Below are 24342 nucleotides of genomic sequence, written 5' to 3'. Positions count from 1 at the left end.
TCTTCTGCCATTACTGCACAAGTCCAAATGATACAGCCCAGCTGGCAGGCAGTTAACTGCTTACTACAAATAGATAGAAGGCGTGTCTGTACCAAGACCTAGGGGACTGTCAGACTGTGCTGCTTTAAAAATGTCCTTTATTCAAGTAATACCATAATCTCAAAACTGGCGATTGTACACTAGTTCAAAGCTTCACCCAAAAAATGATTATTTTCTTCATATGCTACTTAACCCATGTAGTTTGTAATGGTGGAGGGAGGAGGAGGTTGGGAGAATGAACTGATAAAGCACATTGCTGCAACCATCACACCAAATGGTTGTTTTTTACAGTGGCTGGAGTGTCAATCCTGCCACCAACCAGACCCGCGACCCCGAGTTCTCCCTGCAAGGTTGGAGAGAAATAAATATATTTTGAAGGAATATAGACCAATGGTGGCCAGTGCTTTACAATTGCAAAAAAATGTGCAGAAACATCTGTGGGAAAAAAAGACAGGAAACTCTTGACAGGCCCGGTCTTAGGTATTATGGGGCCCTAGGCAAAAGGGGGGTCCAGGAGCCCCCCTGGAAGCTCTGCGAAATGCGTGAAAATTAGACCAAGGAGACGTTTTCTTGTAATGTTACGAGGTCATCACCCTGCGTCCCTTTTTCACCTGGAGTAGTTAGCTGCTACAATTCAGCCAGTTTGAACGGTTTCCATTGGGCACCACGTGGCGGTATGTAGCTAAGCCCAGCTTAGTTTTTCTACCAATGACGCACTCTCTCTGTGGGGGCCTCAGCCTGGGCCTTCATTGCTCTCCATACTGCGACTACCGCTGTTACCAGCACCAACTCTCACAAAATTGAGCAAAGCTCCTCTCTGAGACGCAATGAAAGCATCAGTATCGGCTTTTTTCTTTCACATAGTTGCTCCAGATTCATATTGACGCTTTGAGGACATACTGACAGAGAGGGGTTTCGTTCGTTCTCGCAACTCAGATTGCGGTTCTGCCTTCCCGCTCCCGTGCCACCTGCTGCCACTGATGAGGTGGAAGGATTTATGAGATCTTGACTTCTTCGTTCTTCTTTGACGAATGATGATGAGGGCTGATTCACTGATGTGAACATTCGACCCATAGAGATCTTGACTCAAACCGCTCCGCTTTTATAGACAGCCGCCCACGTGGACATGCCCCCGCTGGCCCACATGATTTAAACATGCGAGGGGAGGGGTGGGCCGGTAGCCTGGCCGCCGTCGATCCGGGGCCCTAGGCGGTCGCCTACTTCGCTTATGCCTAAGGCCGGGCCTGCTCTTGACCAACAAATGAAGGGAATATATGGATCTTCATTTCAAATAGTCATAACCGTGAGGCTTAGTGAAGTGTGCTGATTATACCTAAAGTATATATTTAACTTGATTATAGCAAAAAAAATATGCCTTTTGCACTTTTTGAGCATACAACTTATTAATGGGTATGTGTGGCATGTAACACAAGTAACATACGATTTTCTTGTTTTTCCCATGGATGTTCACATCGTTTGCCATTGTTCAGGATTCTGTTATGTCATAAGAAGTTTTCTCTCTATTCTATATGAATACATGACATTACAAAACTTTCTTAGCCCTCACTGCAAACAACATGGAGTAAGTAACACATAAAGAAAATATTCTTGGATGAAGTATTCCTTTAATGTAGCCAGCAGTTTGGCAGTGATGCTGTAATTTAGTTAAGACAGTTTCAAACCAATAGGGAAAGAAAATGAAAAAGTAATTAAGCAACAAATAACTAAATGTAATTCTTTTGTAGGAACAATGAGTTAACATTTTAGAAATGTAAAGTATAATGTAGACTATTAAGAATTAGAATTTTGGATATCCACAATTAAATCTTTGACCATCCAAGAGATAGATACTGTACATTTGAGATGTCTGTAATATACTTTGTCATAAACTAAAGGACTTTTCACTTTATCAGGTACACCTTGCAAGTACCAGGTTGGACCCCCTTTTGCCTTCAGAACTGCCGTAATTCTTCATGGTGTAGATTCAACAAGGTGCTGGAAACATTCCTAAGGGATTTTGTCCATATTGACATGAAATGGTTAGGAAAATCTATGATGCAAATCTCTTATTCCACCACATCCCAAAGGTGCTCTATTGGATTGAGGTCTGGTGACTGTGGAGTCTATTTGAGTACAATGAACTCATTGTCGTGTTCAAGAATCCAGTTTGAGATGATTTGAGCTTTACGACATAGCACGTTATCTTGCTGGAAGAAGCTTTCAGAAGGTTCACTGCGGTCATAAAGGGATGGGCATGATCAGCAACAATACTCAGGCAAGCTGTGGCATTGAAATGATGCTCAATTTGTACAAAGAGGCCCAAAGTTTGCCAACAAAATATCCCCCATACCATTATACCACCACCACCATCCTGAACCGTTCATACAATGCAGGATGGATTTGTGCTTTCATGTTGCTGACAACAAATTCTGACCCTACTATCCGAATGTCACAGCAGAAATTGAGACTCATCAGACCAATAAGTGGCCGGCGATGAATACTATCAGATTTTTCCATTTATATTTTGAATACCTAACATTGCATTTTAGATGTCAAAGTTGTATCATATATGTGTTTAATTCAAACTCATTTAAGACAGCAGTAATTTTAACCTCATAAATGTGATTACTCATTTCCTCTTATTGAAAGCTCTATCAAAATAAATGGGATAAGCATTTTACACTGGAATTACACATATTTGCAATGCAAATTCTGAGTAGCCAAAATCTAATTACATGATTTAGAAATAATAACATTTTGACTATCCATGATATAATTGCAAATATCAAAAATAGGAATTAGGTCCCATTTTATAGGAATTGTTCCAGTATGCTGTTGTAGTGAGTAGTGTTGCCAACTCACAGATCCTTTGTCCCAAGTTTAAATTCTGCACCCTTTCATTGTCCTTGTGGATTTTGCTCATTCTCCCAGTTTCTCTGTGGGTTTTGCTTCCCACGCCCCCTTAGACATGTTCTTTAGGATGGTTCACCATTCCAAACTGTCCCCGTGTGAGTGGGCCCTGGAATGGACTGTCTGTTTCCTGCTTTGTGTGCAGTGCTGCTGCGATAGGCTCTGCCAGCCTGAATTGGATTAAGCGGATTTAGAATGTTAGGTTAAAATAGGAATTGGAATGAGACATTGACGGTTAAAATGGCTCGCCATATCAGTGTCCATGTAGCTTCAAATTTAAAGACACTGGTCCATGTTGATTTCAATTATGCTGAAATACTTTAATCCTAAACTCTGCAACAATACATGAGATGATAGAAGAAAATAAATGTTTAGTTCACCTTGACATTTTTCTGTGTTTATTAAAAAGGACTAGTACAAACTTCGTAGAGCTCATACATTTTTATGCTACTCTTCTCTTGGAATGGACTACCGGACTTGTTTTGTTAAATTCTAGGTCTGCTTTTACTACCAAAAGACCGGATTCAACTAAACTACAAGGTTTGACTGTATACAGAACATTTACTTGTAAAATACTGTATTTTCCTATTTCAGTGACAAAAGAAGTACATATGCTGAGTATGCATGTGAAGTACTCAAACTGATTTAAAATTATAACACCTTATAATTCCATTTTACATTGAAATGATTAGCATGGCTTTTTAAGGGTTTTTGAAATGTGATCTGTGTGTCTGTGAGATGTTTGGGAGCCGTAACCTAAAGGTTTTTCCAGACATCAAAGAGTGTCTAGATATGTGTATAGTTTAAAATGAAACCAAACAATTTTTTGACTACAGCTGTACCACAACACTACGTACAAATGTTTAGGCCTTAGAGACGCTTATGTTACCTACCTGGTTAGTAGGTGTGTAGCTCATGGTGGTGTGTTGGCAGTTATTGGGTGAGGACTACATGTATGTCAAAGCTCCTCAATGTACTCCACAAAGGAAACCGTAAATAAAGAGCTCCATTATAAAACTGGGCTATCCAGTGGCTGAATTTGTGTCACTCATAAGCAATACAGGCAGTCCATTAAGGTATAGAGACAGTAGATAAATGGAAAGTGAGAAGGAAACTCCACTGAGCAACTGAGTCACAAAAGCAAAACCAGAAGATCCAATGGCTACCTGTTACTGGCTGTTTGAAACAGAAGCAAGTTGGCTCACGTTGTATTCATTTACTAAAACGAGCTAGTAGTAAAGCACTCACCATACGGACTTGATTTTCTTGTTCTTTTCCAGTGCTGACAGGATGGCCTGTACACCTTCTCTTGTGATTTTGTTATTTGTCAGCCTACAAAGAAATAAAGGATTAGCTAGCGTGTGTCGATTACAGTAGAATGCCAATCTTTATTCATCAGGCTTCATGATATTCATTCATTTTTCTAACACACTTATTCCAATGTGCAGCTATAAGAGCAGCAATTACCTCTCTAGCTAAGAAGACAAAGGTGGACTATCTGAATGACTACAAACCGGCGGCACACACTCCCATTGTGATGAGGTGCTTTGTGAGATTGTTACCAAGACACATTAAACCGAAATATTGCAGATAGTCTGGACCACCTCCAGTTTGCACATTGTCATAACTGGTCCATAGAAGATGCCATGTCCCTTGTTCTTCATACCATCCTGGCACATCTTGATAATTACAACTGTTATGCCAGAACTTAACAGTTCAGCATTTACTACTGTTGTACCATCATTGCCAGCTAGATTGGGTTATGGACTTCCTAACCAACAAACCTCAGCATGTGTGGATTGGCAGCATCAAAACCTCCACACTGATCCTAAATACAAACACTCAACAGGGTAGTGGGATGAGCCCTCTTCTCTACTCCTTGTTCACCTTGGAATGTGAGGCCACACAGCTCAGACTCCATCATTAAATTTGCTGATGTCACCACCATCAAAGCTTGATGAGACAGCTTACCATTTCAAGGCTTGCCTACTGACAAAATAGTTCCAGGACTCAGCCTTAATTCTAAAAAAAAACAAGAAGCTGGATGGGAAGCAGACCACGCCAGCAGAGGGGGTGCTGTTGAGAGGGTGAGCAGCTTTAAAATTCATTAAGTGGCCATCACTCATGAACTAAAATGGGCAAAACACGTTTTGTCTCTTGTCATGAAGGCTCACCTGCACCTCTGTTTCCTGAGACAGCTGAAGAAAGCTCCATTTTCTCCAGCTTTCCTCCCTAACCTCTACAGCTGCACAGTGGAGTCCATCTTTATGATCCTTGGCTCAAGATCATAAAGCACTGTAGAGGCTGGTGAAGGCGGCACAGAATATTACTGGCACCCAGCTGCCTTTTATTTTGGACATACGCCATAATCGCCGCCTTAGAAAGGCAAAGCGTATTATTAAAGACCTCTGCCATCTTGCACAATTGCTTTCTCATCCTCCCCATCTGGGGGATATTGGCATTTCCAGCAGTGAATTCTGGGACAGTTTCTAATCAAAAGGTCCAAAAGATATTGAGCTGCAATGACAAGGACAAAATATTATATGGTGTTTTTTTGTGTGTCTTTTGTTGGTATTGTATTACTGTCACTATTCTGAGGGGACATGCAAGAAAGAATTTCATTGTAAGGAGCATACATTGAACAATTCAAAAGTAGCGGGAACTTATCCCAGCTGCATCAGACCTAAGGCAGGAACAATCACTGGAAAGGACGCAAGTCCATCACAGGATACTCAGATTTACTCAAAGAGAGCTAATGTAGAGTCACACGTCAACACATCTTGCATGTCTTTGGGACATGGAAGAAAAAACCCATACAGACAGAACAATGGCAGAGCTTTGAAGGAGCAGCATTATGTCACATTAAAATTAACAGAAAATCAAAAACTCGGGGGAGTAACAAAACAGGCGGCATCAACTGTTTTTGCCAGAGTAACAGAGGCTGGAGCAGACTCTTGACACCTCCTGCTGTTTCATCTGCTTGGCATCAGCCCATAGCTTGATGTGTGGCTGAAAACTGCAAGCACATCACTGTGGCATGGCCATCTGTATGCTAAGTTGTGATCGGGCAAGGCAGCCAAGCAGCTCAAAGGTCAATGTGATAGGAACTGGGACACTACATTTGAATTTCCCAAATAACATTTGTGACAATGAAGAGTCTATGAGGGTGTCACGTCAGGATTTCCTGGAAGTCTTTCAATCAGACGGTGTAGCCCAGAGACTAACACATTGAATACTAAATTTTAAATAGTAACTCCACAAGTTTAATACTCACCAGTTTGAGACCGTGAGCAAGTCACTTAACCTGCCAGGTTCACTCATATGCACACAAAAGTTCTTGTGTTAATTAAATATGTTAAACAAAAAATCAGTATAAAGCCAGTGACACCCTACAGACCCCAATATGGTGTCCGATCTGTATTCTAACAGGTTAAATCTGAGTGGCTGCTCATAGGTTTATTATTGTCACATGTACAGACTTCAGTAAAATTCTTAATTGCATATACTAAATCAATCTGCAACACATTGCTACTCTCCAACACCATGATTAAAGAGTATTACTGCCTTACCTTGAAACTCTTGTCTTCCTTAACTTTTGGGCCAAGGTTTCAGTGTGGTGACAAGAGCAGTTACACAGTATACAGGATGCCAGTGAAATACATCTTGGAAAAGTTAGCCTGTATGTGTACTGTATATGTCAAAGACATTCTGATAATTCTACTGTATTCTTTCAAGACCACTGACAGTAAGAACTTGAGAGTGTGAGGGTGTTTCACTGCAGTGAACTGGTGCCCCAGCCAGGGTTGGTTCCTGTCTTGCACCCAATGCTGCTAGGCAGCTGCTTCCTATAATTCTGGACCGGATAAATTGAATGGAAAAATTATGGACAGTAAAACCCATAAAATCTTGAAATTGATGCCCCAGGTAAAACTAAGGATAGCAGCAACCTTTAAAACTCAGGTTTAATGTCTTTTGTGATCTTCTTCTGCCTCTAATAATGCTAATATTCAGAAATTTTACAGTTCTTGTCACAAATAGACAGTAAAGTGAAATTCTTAAATGCATGTGCTAATCAACATGCAACACAAAATTCCTGTATGACTATAAGTGGCCAGGACAAGTACACAAAATGACCAGTACTGTTTAGCACCTAAACTCCTAACTTTTCTGCCCTTACTGTCTGCTTGCAGTTTGCTATTGGACTAAATATAAATTCCAAAAGGGGTCCATAGGTTTTGGTGTTATACAACAGGACACGGTTATCAAATTAGAGCAAAAGAGTGACTGAAGTGTTGCAGCAAAATACAAGAGTCCAGTGTCAGGGTTTTTGTCTGGGCTCCGCCCATGCCCCACCTCCTTTGACCTTTTATGGTTTTGAGCCCACCTACTTTAAAACGGACCCTGTCCATTATGGTTATTTAGTTATCATAGCAGTTACGCACAACCCTTTGATGGGGCTCTGACCTTAGCAAATCTAATAATGATGGAAGAATTATTTAGTCTGAACATGCAAGTTTTTTGCACAAGTTCTTTTGAGTCCCTGTCACACTACACAACTTTTGCAGCGATTTTCACTTGCAGACTTCATTTACACAATCTTACAGTGTCCAGGGCAGTCGTGGTGTACTCCCGTGACCACAAGTTGTGTACTTTGACATCCCCAGTGACTTAGTCAGGGCAGTCTGCAACACATCACCACAAAATTAATTGACTGACTTTGTCTTAAGCCATAAGGGCAGGCTTGTGTTTAAGCAAGAGCTGACAACCAAAAAACACTCACCCAGAAGTACAATGCATACAACACAGTCCTGTTTAAAAAAGAAATGTGGATGATTTGGGCCATGCAAACAGAAGAGGAGTTTGCCTCGTGTTTGTCTTACCACAACAAAACTCAAAAAGTAAAATGAAAGGGGCAAGACTTGATTGACATGCCAGCAGATCCTCTGTACAGGCAGCGCGTTATTTATCGTCGAGAAAATGGGCGACCTCACACTATTTGGAACTGGGAAACTCTGCTAAGAAGTCTGCATGGAGTTGTATAGTTTGTCATACCCTGTGATGTCAAGTTGTATAATCTGACACCCTCAAGGCGACGAGTTAAGTGTGACATCTTCAAGCAGAATTCATGTAATGTGCAACTGATTTACTTTTCTATTGTAGCTTTAGTTTTATAGTTTCCTCACTTTGTTATTTAAGATGTGCCACCAAAGTCCTTGAAATGTTTCATTGATTCTACAAATCTCCTATTGTGAATTTTCTTGTTTAGTTCAAATTGTCCTAAGATATACTGCTTAATTTAGAATTGTATGCTTGGTTTATGGGTGGCATGGTGGAGCAGTTGTTAGTGCTGTAACAACTGTTAATGGCAAACTTTGCACAAATGTTACAATTTTTTTGACACAAAAAAATCATAAAATCAAAATGGCGTAAGTTACCACTGAGTATGGTAGAGAGTAGGACTTTAGGAATATTTAATTAGGTGACCAGAATTGACAAGCTGCAGTGCCTTCAGGCCCCCTCCCTTTACTTTTTCACATTTTGTTATGTTGCAGCCTTGTGCTAAAACTGTTGAAACTCATTTTTCCCCCTCATCAAACAATGCTCAAAACTCCAGAATGACAAACGCAAAAATAGGATTTTAGGAATTTCTGTAAATTCATGAAAAATAAAAGACTGAGCTATCACTTTGACACAAGTATTCAAATCCCTAATATGACCACTTAAATTTTATCTAAGGTGCATCCCATTGTGTCGATGTATCATTGAGATGTTTCTACACCTTGTTTTGGGTCCACCTGTGAACAATTCAATTCACAGGACATGACTAGTAAAAGCTCACATCTATCTATAGAAGGTCTCACAGGAGACAATGTGTATCAGAGCAAAAACACAGCCATGAGATCAAAGGATCAGCCTGCAGAGCTTAGAGGCAGGACTGTGTCGAGGTGCAGGTCTGGGGAAAGCTACAAAAAAATTTCCACAGCATTGAAGGTTCCCAAGAGCACAGTGGCCTTTGTAATTCTTAATTGGAGGAAGTTTGGAAAACCACAACTCTTCCTAGAGCTGGTTGCACAGGCAAACCAAGCAGTCGAAGGAGAAAGACCATTGTAAGAGAGGTGACTGAGAACCCAATGGACACTCTGGATGAGACTGTGTGTAGATAGGAGAAACTCCCAGAAGGACAACCACCATTGCAACACTCCACTAGGCTGTCCATTATTAACAATTGACTTTGCACTCTAGAACCATCACCACATACCAGATTTCCTCCAGAGACTTGTTCTTTTCAATCATAGCTGCCAGGGCCTGTGCTCCCATGCTGCCAATGTCGTTGTCCACAAGGCTTTCCAAAGCATGCAAAGAAGAATAGGAAAGCAAATTAAAAACCGTTGTTTGGGGCTGCTCTCTAAACTACAGTAGTCAGATAGAGTACAAGCAGCAGGAGAGGAGAGGCAGCTAAAATTTGGAAGGACTGGTGAGAACCAATAAATGTATCACAGAAAGTAATTGTATAGTTGCTTGATTGTTAAATGGGACCACAGCTGTAACTCCTTGCTGAAGAGATAACTTTTAAGCTTCACTACTCTGAGTAGCTGCAGTATCCTGTGACTGTGAAGTCAACCCCTGTTAACCATAGATGTCACAGTTTATAATTAATGGGTTATCAGTGGTTTTTGAAAAATACCTCATCTCTAAAAAAACATTCTAAACAGCTTGGAACAGAAGACAGAAGCCACTGACTCCAGGTGCATGCTGGAAAAGGAAGATGATGAATAATTTGGAGTGGCTCAGTTAATGGCATGAAGAGGCACCAGACGAATGGAATGACCCACCTGCTGCTGTAGTGGACTCATCTACTAATTCACTACTCAGATAACACATTGCTAGACCACAAATCGTCGAGAGAACAGTTCCAGCAAATATCTGGAGACAAAGATCAAAATATGTTGACAAATGTTCTCCCCTCAAGTCACAAAAACCTGCAGCTGCTGCAGTGGACTCTTCTACTAATTCACTACTCAGATAACAACTTTGCTAGGCCACCACATGAGCTGCCAATGGTAGAGAGAACAGTACCAGCAAATGTCTGCACTCAGAAATGGAATTATATTGATAAATATTCTCCCACCAGGTCATTGGATTAGGGTTAAGTTGACTGTGTCTGTCTCTGACTCTGTGTTTGACTTTCACTGTCCTATCTGACCATGGACTCTCCAGAGGTTCATTTTCTCCAGGGGTGCTACTAATTGGAGTTTTTGTTTTCCTCTTCTACAATGTCCCCAGCTTATAGCTCAATGATTATTTTAATGGCTAGATATTATTAGGGTGCATTTATGCTAATCAGTTTGGAACTGGTTTGTATTACTGTGTGGTTAAACAAAACTGTACTTTTAAGTGTCTTGATTATGTGGTTAGGAATTTGTAAAGTTTGTAATTGCATTCTACCTGTGAACGTCTTACAACACTCTGAGCCAGCATTTATTAAATAGCGCTATGCAAAAATTAACTGAACTGAACTGGATAATAGAATGCCATGGATGAACAACCTAAGCTTGCCTTGTAGGTAAAGATTTCAGGTTATGTTGATAACATGTTCTTTCTCAGAATTAAACTGTTACACTTATGCTGAGTGAACAGGAGGAAAACTCTGCTACAGTACCAGTGGTGGGATATGGGATATCATCAGTTTACACTGGGGTTGAAGGATAAAACTATTTTGGCAAAATGTTATGCCATTGCTGAAGGGCAAGGACTGATCTTCTCTGATTAACTACAAAGCCTCTCATCAGAATGCTGGTAAATACATATGGTAAATAATAAAAGAAATGATAATAATAATTATGGTGTAGGCTATAGCAAGAGGACGTCCTCATCACTTGACCAATTTCAACATTGAGTATATAGGCTAATAGACTAAAGTGGAGAACATACAAACTCAATAGGTATTTGCTCTGTATGGGGCCAGTAGCATACAATGGACAGAACACACAGTCTGTGGGCACTTGCTTTACATAGGCGGATAGTTTAAAATGGAAACCATACATAGTCTGTTGACACTTTGGTGTATGTGGGTCAGTAGTGTACAATGGACCACATACATATTTTATGGGCATTTGCTGGGTATTTGCTGATAAACCTAAAAGGACAGCATGTACATTCTGTAGGCAATAGCTGTAAATGGGCCAACAGCATGCAATGGACAGTACATACAGTCTATGGGCACTTACACTGTGTACGCCAATACAATGGACAGCAACACAGTCTATGGACACTAGCTGTATATGGGCTGATAAACTAAAATGGACAGGACAGTGTACATGGTCTGTGGGCAGTTACTGTAAATGGGCCAACAGCATAAAATGGACAGCATATACAGTGTGTGGGCAGGTAGACTAGAATGGGCAGCATACACAGTCTGTGGGCACTTGCTGTATATTTGCCTATAGCATATAATGGACTACATACACAGCCTATAGGCACTTACTGCCTTTGAGCTAATAGATCTGAACAGACCACATTTATACATCTGTGGGCATTTTCTGTAAGTGGGCCAGTAGCGTAGACAGTCTGTGGGCACTTGATATGTATTGGCTGATAGAAGAGAATAGAGTACATATACGTTCTGGGGGCATGTGCTGGAGTGATATTTTTTATATAAGTTGATAAATATTTTGAATGTCTTTACTTGTAAGTCAGACAAAGCAAATGTAATATGAGTGTTTCAAAAGGCATGTTGTATTTCTTCGATGAGAACAGCAATGCTTTGGTGTCTAACTAATCAACTCCGGAGTCTTTAGAACTGACTCAGGATGTCAAATTTATTGCTTGCCTCAGACTGGTTTGGCAAGGGATTCCGTGCAGGATATTCATATAAACCCCCACAAGAAGGCCATAAAGCTATACAGCTGGCAAGCTTCAGTTAAACAAATAGTATCCACTACTTGAGGGCAGGTGTGGAATGGCAGTGTGTGCACCCATTGGTCTGAACTGTGGCTCTTTGGGATTTGGTTGTGAATCAGAGGCCATTCTGTACCACGACACCCTATTGGCCTAAGGATTTGGACAGAGAATGTATAAAGCTGGTCAGTTTACCCCTAACCCCCCACCCCTCCTCTCTCTCACATCATGGTCATGAAGAGTACAGAATGAGGAGCACAACTTGCCAGCCATATTGAGACAGACATGCAACCTACGCTAAAGAAAACTGACTAGAAATGACAACTAAACCAGAGACATTTGAGTAACTACAAGTCTGTATGCCTCCTGAAACTACACATCTAGCATTAATCAGGTGGTATGGTTGCCAATATTTACATGTACTTTGCTTATTGTTATTATTTTATAAATTTTATCAGTAATACATAATTTAAGTTGTAACTTAATCCCTGCTTGTTCTTCTACTATGTGTAATTGCCTGAGGTTATAGATGTAGAAGGGAAAATGAGGAGAAGTTCTAAAGTTCAATACCTTATAAAGAGTGGTACGTCTATGAGATTTGAGGCATTCTGATAAAGTCTACACAATAAAGAATACAAAAGGGGAAAGTCGAGTCAAATAGGACTCCAACAAAACAAAACAGGGCACATGCTGTAAATGGGCCAATAGCACACAATGTATATGGCCACTTAGTGTGTGTATTTAGCTCCTAGAATAAAATAGGCACCATATGCAGTCTGTGAGTACTTGCTATATATGGGCCAATATCGCAAAATGGACCCCAAGAACATTCTATGGATACTTGCTGTGTGTGAGCAGATTGACTTGAATGGCCAACATGCACAGTCTTGTGGGCTTGCTGCAATATACAATACCTATGCCTAAGTAGTGTATCAAGAGGCTTTCCTGGGCAAACACTATAAATCCATCACCTGTGCCCACTTGTATATCCTGTGGATTACAACACCCTAAGCAACTCTCCTGTCCTGTCTCTCTCTCAGATTGTGTACAGAGTTGTACCTCAGCCACACCAGGCTGCTACTATCCTGCAGAGCCCATGCCAATTCTTCAGCACCTTGGTCCCCAACTTTGTTACCCCACAGCCTATAGGAAGCACAAAAAAATAAAATTAAATCTTTTAATGCACATATTGCTTTCATGAGAGAAATCAAACCTGTTACATGTACAAAGAAATGCTCTACTCACCCCAAGTACTGCAAAGAGGTGCTGTGCTGGAGACCCTCAGCCAGGCGTGTAGCACCTTTATCTGTGATGTAGTTGTTACCAAGCCTGAAAAGTGATAGAACAGAAGAACTAAAATGTATATTAAGGTGGACATTGGAAAGATGAAATAATGAGTCAAATTGTCATGCAGACAGTCATACTCAAGAGATTGTGAAGGCATCTTTACCTCAAGGATAAAAAGTTCTGCTTCTTCTTGAGCAACTCTGCAAAGTGCACGGTGCATTCGTCTGTTAAGTTGTTATTAAAGAGCCTGAGGAGAGCCAACACAGTGAGTCAGAAAGAAAGAGAGCAACAGCTGTTTTGTTGTTTTCTAACTGAAAAGACATCACCAACTCAAACAGACTGGAAGGCAGAAAATGAAAATGGCAAGCTCTGCTTATATGTTGCAGTTTAGAGCTGGGAGTGATGTGGCCGTCACGCAGGAAAAGTGTGGGGTGAAGACAGACAGTGCGTGCCAAGGTGGAATGAGTTGCCCATATACTGGGAATGCAGCATGCTATTTGGGAGCATCTTCACTCTGCGCGGTGCAGTGTGCCAGTGGAACAGTTTCCAAAAAAGAGAGCACAGCAATAGTTGTAATGACAAGAAGGGTGTGCACAGTAAGACACAGTATGAGAAATAAGAGGCAGCAGACATACATGTAGGCATAGCATGATTGGAAAATTAACTTTCAGAGGATGACAGTCACTGGCATCAGTGGGCAAACAGATAATGGCAGCTACAGTGCCTATAAAAATATTCATCATTGAAGTTCTCACATTTTATTGTAATTCAACACTGAGTCACAGAGGACTAAATTTGTCTTTTTTTGCCACTGGTCAACATAAGAAGACTCTTTAATGTCAAAGAGAAAACAGATCTCTGAAAATAAGTCTAAATGAACTCCAAATATAAAACCCAAAATAAGTGACCTCATGAAGTCCATGTTTAGTTGTTGTACCTTTGTCAGCCATGACAGCCTTGAGTCATGGGTTTCCATCAGCTTTCCACATCTGGACACTGCCATTTTTCCCTCATTTTTCTTTGCAAAGCTGCTCAAGCTCTGTCTGGTGTCATGGAGATTATGAGTGAAAAGCCTTCGCCAAATCCAGCCACAAATTGTCTATCGCACAGAGATCTGGACTCTGACTCGGCCACTCCAGGACATTAACATTGTTTTTTATAAGCTCTTCCTGCGTTGTTTTATGCTTGTGGTCATTGACTTGCTGGAAAACAAACCTTTCAAGTCACAGCTTTTCTTATGTTTGACTTTCTGACATCTAAGAAAATTACATGCATAAAACACAAAATATCTGACCTCTTAAGCATACACTCCCTTCAAGTCAATATTTAGTAGATGCACCTTTGGCAGCCATGACAGCCATGCATCTGTGTGCACAGGTCACGGTCTATCAGCTTTCCGTTCTTACTCATTCTTTGTTGTAAAGCTGCTCAGACTCTGTCAGGTGTCATAGGGATTGTGAGTGAACAGCCTTTTTGAAGTCCAGTCCCATGTTCTTAGATGGACTGAGATCTGGACTTTGACTCCAGGACTGTTGTTTTTGCGCCATTCCCGTGTAGCTTTAGCTTTCTGCTTAGGGTTGTTGTTTTGCTGGAAAACAAATCTTCTCCCAAGATGCAGATTTCTTGCAAAATTCATCAGGTTTTCCTCCAGGATTTTCCATGTATTTTATTGCATTCATTTTACCCTCTACCTGGACAAGCCTTCCAGGGCCTACTGCAGAAAGGCATTCCCACAGCCTGATGCTACCAACACCACGCTCCACAGTGGGGACAGTGCATTTTTGACAATATGCAGTGTTCAAGCATAATGTTTAGTGTGAAGGCCAAAAGGCTCAATCGAACTATAGAACCATCTTCCAGCTGACTTCAGGGTCTCTCATGTGCCTTCTGCCAAGATATCATGTGAACTTTTTTAACAGTGACTTTCTCTTTTCCACTTTACTGTAACGCTGCAACTTGTGAAGCACCCAAGCAACAGCTGTTGTTTGCACAGTCTCTCCAATCTCAGCTGATTTAGCTTGTAGCTTCTTCACAGTTCTCATAGGTCTCCCTTGGTGGCCTCCCCCCTTTAGTTTTTCTTTTTTCTGGGATGGCAGGTTTACATACTATTTCCATTTCTTAATGACTGACTTAACTGGAGATATTCTGTGACTTGGATATTTTCATATCTCCTTCCCCTAACTTGTGTTTTTTAATTACCTTTTCACAGAGTTGCTTCTTTTGTCTTCATTGTGTACGTTTGGCCACCATACTCACTCACCGCAAGTCATCCACTCGACATACAGTCCCTGACAAAAGTCTTGTCGCTTCTCTATTTTGTAGAAACTCCTGCTATTAACCTGACTTTTTAATTAATCAACTGGTGTCAGAAATAGCTCATATGAAAAGCTAAAGCCCTCCCAAATGATGTTTATTGCACTGAAATAAATTAGTTTCACTGAAAAAAGATTTATCGTTTAATCAAGACAGAAAGGTCAAATTTGGGCAAGACAAAAGATTTGTCGCCTATACAGAGAAGAACAACTTTACTGCAAATCCAAAAATATGTCAGCAAATTAAGTAGTGGTGCTGCGAGATTCAAATTTAATATCTTATATGACTTCCATGAGCTTGAAGGACAGCATCCATGCGGTTTGGCAAGGAATCATACAATTTATTGATGAAGTCATCAGGAATAGCAAAGAAAACAGTCTTGCATGCCTCCCAGAGTTCATCAATATTCTTTGGTTTCGTCTTCCATGCTTCCTCTTTCATCCTACCCTACATATGCTCAATGATGTTCATGTCTGGTGACTGGGCTGGCCAATCCTGGAGCATCTTGATCTTCTTCGCTTTAAGGAACTTTGATGTGGAGATGGAAGTATGCGATGGAGCACCATCCTGCTGCAGAATTTGGCCTTTTTTATGGTTGGGAATATAAGAGGTAGCTAAGATTTCTTGGTATTTTAGACTATTGATGTTGCCTTCCACCCTGCAGATCCCTCGCATACTCCCATACTGGATGTAACCTCAGACCATGATTTTGCCTCCACCAAACTTCACTGTTTTCTGGGTAAATCTCGGCTCTATGCGGGTTCCAGTAGGTCTCCTGCAATATTTGAGGTGACTGTGGTGTAATTCAACAGAAGATTCATCTGAAAAATCCACCTTCTGCCACTTTTCCAGCGTCCATCCTTTTAGCAGGCTGTGGGCCTTGGCAAATGCCACACAGTTTCTCAATTGTCTTTTGTTTAGTGCTGGCTTATGGGCACTGATTCGACCATGGAGGCCATTTCGAGACAGAATCCGACAAACTGTTCTGGTTGACACAGGGACTTCAGGTGACCAGGTCTCGTGGAGCTCTGCTGCAGTGGAAAATGGGCTGGCCTTGGATTTTCGAGCCAACAAACGGTCCTCTCGAGCAGTTGTCTTGCGGGGTCTTCCTGACCTGGGCTTGTCAAAAACGTCTCCAGTCTCTTCAAATCTTTTTTTTATCCTCTGAACTTGACGCTGAGACACATTGAAGGTGTTTGCCACAACAGCAGTGGATTTGGTCTTCAGCCTCTTGATAATCAACACTTTAGTCTCAGCGTGAATCTTAGGCATGTTTGCAGAGGTCTAGTTGCAGTTGATGTGAAGGTCTAGTGTACTGGGGTTCTTTTATACACACCTGAGACCTAATTGATCCATTATTAGTCACAGGTGAAGCTCATATGACAAGGCGACAACACTTATGTCTTGCCAAAAATTGACTCAATGGGCTTTACCAAGCTGTGAATATTAGAATACTTTTTGTCAGTTTTGTTTTGCACTGAAACATTATTACAAAAGCTGATGGGATTAAAATGACCCATTTCTTGTAACAAAATCTTGATTAGAATTATATTTTAGCGGCACTTCAGGTCAATTTGTACACAAGCGACAAGACTTTTGTCAGGGTAGAGGTGCATTTAGACTGCAATCAATGGAAACTGCAGGCAGGTGACCTCCAGTGAACTAATTCTGGGGCTTCTAAACCCAATGGGCTGTACCAGGCGAGTCACATTAAAGCAGGGGAATACTTATGTGATTAATTAGTTTGTGTTTTACACTTGTAGTTTATTTCGACCACTTTGCAGAGATCTCTTTTTACTTTGACAACAAAGAGCCTTACTTTATTGATCAGAGTTCAGATTCAATCCACTGTGATTCAATGTTGTATAACAATAAAATGTGAAAATGTCCGGGGGGGTGAATATATATTACAGTCACTGTAGTGGGAATACAGAAGGGCACAGTGCAGCAGAGGAAAATGGTGCACACAGTAATACTGGCAGATGGCATGAGTTGTACCCTGAGGCAGCCCAGCATGGCAGTAATAAACAGAACACATACAAGTGGGGATTGTGGAAGAGAGGTGAAAAAGAGAGTGCAGGCAGGGTGGAATGGGTGGAGAAGAGTGTCAGGAGTAATTTGTTACAGACGGGTATCAGCAAGAGTGAAAGGGAAGGTCTACAGGACCGTAGTGAGACCAGCTATGTTATATGGTTTGGAGACGGTGGCACTGACCAGAAAGCAGGAGACAGAGCTGGAGGTGGCAGAGTTAAAGATGCTAAGATTTGCACTGGGTATGACGAGGATGGACAGGATTAGAAATGAGTACATTGGAGGGTCAGTTCAAGATGGACGGTTGGGAGACAAAGTCCTGCGGTGGGTTGGCACCCTGCCCAGGATTGGTTCCTGCCTTGTGCCCTGTGTTGGCTGGGATTGGCTCCAGCAGACCCCCGTGACCCTGTATTCGGATTCAGCGGGTTAGAAAATGGATGGATGGATGGAGACAAAGTCAGAGAGGCGAGATTGCATTGGTTTGGACATGTGCAGAGGAGAGATGCTGGGTATACTGGGAGAAGGATGCTAAGGATAGAGCTGCCAGGGAAGAGGAAAAGAGGAAGGCCTAAGCAAATATTTATGGATGAGGCGAGAAAGGACATGCAGGTGATGGGTGTAACAAAACAAGATGCAGAGGACAGGAAGATACGGAAGAAGATGATCCACTGTGGCAACCCCTAACGGGAGAAGAACAAGATACAAATGGGCACACCGTGGCAATGACAGGTAGCACTTGTATGACAAGGAACAAGAGTTATCTGAGTGCGACAAGGCAGGGAGGAGGCAATTGCATGCTGTGCGAAGTTGACCTCTGTCCTGGGCAATACTCACGCGATCTTCTGCAGGCTCTGGCACTGTAGTCCTTTGTCGATAAGAATGCAGACACCTTTGTCAGAAATGCCATTGTTGCGAAGGCTGAAAAAGACAGAGGCTTGACAGCATCACACCTTTGACCTGAATACAGATTCTGTCAATACCAACCCTCCTTGAGATCTGACCTACTATTTAAACAGCCAGAGAAAATCAATCAAGGAATGAGGACAGAATGGCATGTCATTAGCCTACCCTGCTATTTCTAACTTATGAGGATTTCTTCTCACGGTTTGTGGCTTTTAGATTCTCGTGGGTGTGTTATACTCATGAAATCCTTATGCCCTGCTGTGGTTCAGTCCCTTCCTCGTTGACCTCAGTGTGCCTCTTAACCTCAACACAGAATCAAGAATGGAGCCACGAAAAACTTCCTTGGCTCATTCTGATACAAACATGGTGGCTCTGCTACCCTCAAGATGGAAGCGAAACTCCTCCTGTCCCACATCTCAAACAGAAGGTCACTTACTAGATGGCTTTGCAGATGTCTAGACAGGGCAGGAGTTGTTCAACTCCCACGTCTCCCACAGAGTTGAAATCCAGCTGAAGGCCAATTGGGTTCTTCAAATGCTTTAACACAAAGGCCAGAGCCGTGCACTCAGCTGGTCCAATGCCACAATAGATCAGCTTGAAGTGCTCTACCTCCACGCTGCACACCGCATCCCTTGCCAAGTCTTTGTCTTGCATTTCATAGATGCACTTGACCAGCCAGACAAACTCTGGCATGGCATGCATGCTTTTTTTCTCCCGGCACCGGAGGTGGGATGGATCTGAAATGCTTCTGCATACCTTTCAACAGGAGCTTCTTCACCTGTCCACATTTCCGACCTAGCTGGGCCATCTTGCCCATCTCCTGCAGTGTGGCACTGTGCCGCTCAGACAACAGTCCAGCCACAAAGCTGGCAGTGATCTGCAGGCTGGTACTCTCCTCCTCCTGTTGTTCTGTGTGAGTGGACGACTGGAAGAAGAGATCCAGACACGACCCACAGCTACCTGAATGTTTTTTTTTTCTGCTACTTGTTCGAAAAAATGTCACAAACATAGATTGAGCAACACCTTCATCATCTGCCACGAGGCAGAGTGCGGCAAAGAAGCACTGGAGGGTAATGTGAAGGAACTCAAACCTGCATGCAGTGGGCGAGTACGGGACCTTACTCTGCACGAGAAATCCCATGGACATGTCATCTTCAGTCACCCCGCTCTGCTGCAGGTCCAACCAAGAGAAAGCATAACAAGAAGCGAGGACGCCATCCAATGCAATCTTTCCCAGGCGGAGAACTGACCCCAGGCACCCTTGCAGCCAGCTGTCGATCTCCGTGTCCTTTTGGGCTACATGCCTGAGGAAGTGTTGCAAGATCATCAAGTAAACGTCTGTGACGGTGCTTGGGGTGCCATGTCCATGGCCCAGCAGCTCTTTGTGACACTTGGATACTATCCAGCAAAACACGGGGACATGGCAGAGGCCGTAAAGGGGTGGGTTACTCTTTAGTGACTCGATTACGTCAGCTGCCACCCTATCATCACAATGCTGTTTTCTGATGAACACCTCCACACCCTGTGGGGAGAAGCCTCGGAGACAGACCTCCTTGCGGACATACCTCCTCAGGCTGGGGCTGACAGCCTGCGGGCGACTGCTTACTATCTTTTGCGCACTCTTCATTAGATTGCCCTGCAGCAAATTGAAGACAATAGTCTGGATCTTAGCAGGTTCCAGGGGGGAGCAATGGCGTTCATCATCAGCAAAGTGGAACTTGAACTCATCAAATCCATCAAAGGTCAGGATGGTCCTCTCAGGGTGGCTGACAATGAACTGGAAAACTTCCTCCTGGTTTCCATCTGGCCAGCAACACTGCTCAAAGATAAGAGAGCGCAGGGAAAGCTTTCTCTCCAGCAGGTTAAGCTGCCTGCAGCTGAAGGGCAGCATCAGCGCCCAGTCCTGAAAGGCACTGCTCGTGGCCCAAAGAAAGTGCACTCGCTGCAAAAGGGTGCTCTTCCCGCTGCCTGCCTCCCCCACCAGCAGCACCAGGTCAGCATCCGCGTTCACCGTTCCCTTCTTACTCAGGAGGTCCAACAGTCCAAGGGGAGAATTCTGAAGTTCGTTACGTACTTCCAGTATGCCATCTGTGTATATGTTCTCTAGGCAGACGTTATCACTCCGGTCGTAGGTGCTAAAGAAGCGGCACTGGGCAGCAAGGGTTGAGCGCAGCTTTCTCTGGAAGTTGAGACAAGCGGCATCTGTGAGCAAAAGAAAAAGAAACTCAACAAAAAGATCAAGACAACCAGACGGCACAGGTTCCTCCCTCAGCCTGTGGAGTTTTGTATGTGGAGCTATGGTGTCCAGGGACCTGCCTGGAAGTTCAATTCTGTTACCCGCCCGTAACCCCAAGATGTCTGTCATGACAAATGGCTCCACTCCTTGAGACACAAGATACCTTGCCCGATATTTCCTCAGCCTACAGTCCTCACCTTTTTTAGACGCAAAATATTCTCCATTAAGCCAGGGCGATATACCAGATATTTACCAATGCTGACAATAAGAAGCTCTCACCAACTCATGTAGCTAATGTCAGTATATCCTGTAAAAGCCACCATCAACACTGAGACTGCATAAGTTAGGGTTGTTAACAATCTTCTCATGGCTGCAGATTCAGGAGTATGAAGTCTTCCAACTTTGCTGGATCTGATAACAGTACATATATTGTGGTATTTCACTCGATTGTTTTGAACAAAATTGGAGTCTCTGGGAACACACTGAAGAAGTTCTATAGTTGTGTGACAATTCGGAAGGAGAATATTACTAGTTGGAATCATCAATCAAAATCTACATGCGTTTCTTCTGAATTTTCCACAGGGCTCCATATTTGGCCCCATTTCATTTTTGATTTATTTGCTACCTTTGGGTAAAATCTTACGTTAGCATGACATGTCTTTCCACTCTCATGCTGATGATACTCAGAATTATCTCCAGACCTTTCCTGATGCCCATGTTCTACAAATTCAAATCACTCATTGTCTTCATGATATTCAGAATTGGATTAATAAAAATTACCTGCAGATAACAGCAATAAGTCAGAAGTTATACTTATGGGCAACTCCTTGTCAGGTAATAAAAAATCCAGTGTAAAACATATTAGTATTAATGGTCAATTAAGTCCTGTTTTTTCATTTGTTGCAAATCTTGGGGTTAAATTTGTTTCTACACTTTCATTTCAAAGTTAGTTCATGCTTTCATCACATCTCGTCATGACTACCATAATTCTCTGTTGCTCTCCATGGAAAGACCATTCAGAAGTTACAGCATGTCCAAAACAGTGCTGCACATGTTTTAACAAGAAGTAGTAAATTCATTCACATACAGTAACCCCAGTTTTATCACCCTTGCACTGGTTACCTATTAAAGAGAGGATCCATTTTAAGATCCTTCTTCTAGTTTACAAATGTATTGCCCCTGTCTTATCTCCGAGACGTATTTACACTTATACATCTGCTAGTTTTTTGTGCTCAGGGTCCTCTAACCTCCTGGCTGTTTCACAGATGAGGCTGTGCACAATGGGCGGCTGAGCCTTTTCTCCTAATTGGTCTCGCCAATGAAACAAGCTGCTGCAGTCTGTCTAAAGCTCTCAGACGGTGACTACTTTTAAGAAGAATTTAAAGACTTATTTGTTTCCATGTGCTTTTAATAATCTACAATAAGTAATATATACTTCCATTTTATTTTGTTAAAATTTAAATTTTTCTTTTTTATATCAAGTTTTAAATAGTATAATTGTTCAAATTGTTTCATTTATCTTTATTTGTAAAGCTCCTTGGGATGACTGTTACTTTAGTGTGCTATATAAATAAAATCTAATCAGATATTATTATATAATCCACACCTACACTGAGTACAGAGCTGCTACTTTAATAATCTGTGACATCAGCAGCATGGATTCTTCTGATAAAATTTAGAAGCATTAGCACCCATTCCCCTTCCAGGAAGACAGTCTGGGGGAACACAGGTAGCCGAGATGAAAAGCCAGGGTTGGAATGGAGGCTGAAGGAACATGAAGGGACTCCCACTTGTCAAAGACAACAGAACTGGACTTAAATTAGGGGGGAATAGAGAGGAAAAATGTCTCTCTCCTGTTCCATTCATGAAGAAGGCTGTACTCCTGCCTCTGCAGATCTGTTCAAATGGCCATGCTGTCTGTATCTACCATTTCATCCAAGTGCTATACCAGACCACGTCAGACCAAAGACCAATCTGTTGTATGTTGTGGATTTTAGTTTGTTTTTTTCTTTGCGTTATTCATCATGTGTCTTCGAGAGGGCTATTATATGATCACTGGTTTCAGCAGTGCTTTGGCACTCCGTGTCTTCTATTTGTCAGGTTCCTAAGCTTCATGGGTCAATTGGGGGTCAGCCCAGTTACTTGTGGGTTAAATATGGCCACACCGCTGAGATACAGCATCTCTCGGTGGATAATTTCAGGTAAAAGGTTTTCTAAAGTCTCTTTGTGTTATAGTGAGTGGCGACAATTGGGCAATTAAGGTTATTTTTGTGTTCTTGCATTAACACCCCCTTTTTTAGGTGCTCACAATATTCTTTGACACCTTGTCCTTATCACAATCAACATACTAAGACAGAGAGTCACCTGGTAGACTAAGCAAGATGAACTGAATATTATCCAGGTTGTATTGATATTAATGTCACTCTCATTTTACTTGGCTTCTATTTAGAACACAAATGGAAATATTAAATTAATCTATGTATGAATAAAAACTGTAACCTTCTCTCCTGTGTCTAATCTAATCAAACTACCTGAGATTTTAGATGTAACCAGAAAGGGGAAAGCATTAATCTAGTACAATAGCCGTCAATCCTGACAGTGACCAGGCTGGTTAGAGTAAACATACAAGGGCTAGTGGTGCGATTTGGGGCATCCTGTTCACGTCTACATAATAAAGAGTCTAAACCAGAGAATAGGGTCACCCTAGGACCCTACCAAGACAAAAACAATACGACAATAAACAAAGATTTATTTTGCATTTCATGACTAGCCAACTATAATTCCTTAGAAGGCCGGCGTCTTTCAAGATCTGCAATAAGATGCTGCAGATGTTCCATCAGACGGTTGTGGCGAGCGCTCTCTTCTATGCGGTGGTCTGCTGGGGAGGCAGCATAAAGAAGAAGGACACCTCACGCCTGGACAAACTGGTGAGGAAGGCAGGCTCTATTGTAGGCACGGAGCTGGACAGTTTGACATCCGTGGCAAAGCGATGGGTGCTTAGCAGGCTCCTGTCAATCATGGAGAATCCACTGCATCCACTGAACAGTATCATCATCAGACAGAGGAGCAGCTTCAGCGACAGACTGCTGTCACCATCCTGCTCCACTGACAGATTGAGGAGATCGTTCCTCCCACATGCTATGTGACTTTTCAGTTCTACCTGGGGAGGTAAACGTTAACATTACACAAAGTTATTGTCTGTTTATGCTGCTGCTGAGATAGATAGATAGATAGATAGATAGATAGATAGATAGATAGATAGATAGATAGATAGACAGATAGATAGATAGATAGATAGATAGATAGATAGATAGATAGATAGATAGATAGATAGATAGATAGATAGATAGATAGATAGATAGATAAGATACTTTATTAATCCCAAGGGGAAATTCACATAATCCAGTAGCAGTATACTGATACAAAAAACAATATTAAATTAAATAGTAATAAAAATGCATGTAAAAGCAGACAATAACTTTGAGTAATGTTAGCATTTACTCCCCCGGGTGGAATTGAAGAGTCGCATAGTGTGGGGGAGGAACGATCTCCTCAGTCTGTCAGTGGAGCAAGACAGTGACAGCAGTCTGTCGTGAAGCTTCTCCTCTGCCTGGAGATGACACTGTTCAGTGGATGCAGTGGATTCTTCATGATTGACAGGAGTTTGCTTAATGCCCGTCGCTCTGCCACAGATGTTAAACTGTCCAACTTTACTACTGCAATAG

The 24342-nt window shown here is 42.0% G+C and overlaps 1 protein-coding gene across 1 annotated transcript in view; it reads right to left on the bottom strand.

The window, feature by feature from the left end:
- The window catches only part of nod2 (nucleotide-binding oligomerization domain containing 2), a 59947-nt gene that overhangs the window by 235 nt on the left and 35370 nt on the right, over positions 1-24342 (bottom strand). Inside the window, 8 exon segments of the mRNA XM_039762880.1 lie at positions 4198-4281; positions 9209-9292; positions 12907-12990; positions 13093-13176; positions 13298-13381; positions 18313-18396; positions 18818-19099; positions 19101-20583. Coding sequence (XP_039618814.1) covers positions 4198-4281; positions 9209-9292; positions 12907-12990; positions 13093-13176; positions 13298-13381; positions 18313-18396; positions 18818-19099; positions 19101-20583 — 2269 coding nt within the window.

The sequence above is a fragment of the Polypterus senegalus genome, chromosome 9, assembly GCF_016835505.1.
Source record: "Polypterus senegalus isolate Bchr_013 chromosome 9, ASM1683550v1, whole genome shotgun sequence".
Lineage (NCBI taxonomy): Eukaryota > Metazoa > Chordata > Cladistia > Polypteriformes > Polypteridae > Polypterus > Polypterus senegalus.
The sequence above is the reverse complement of the archived record's forward strand: the minus strand, read 5'-3'. Positions and strand labels throughout refer to the sequence as shown.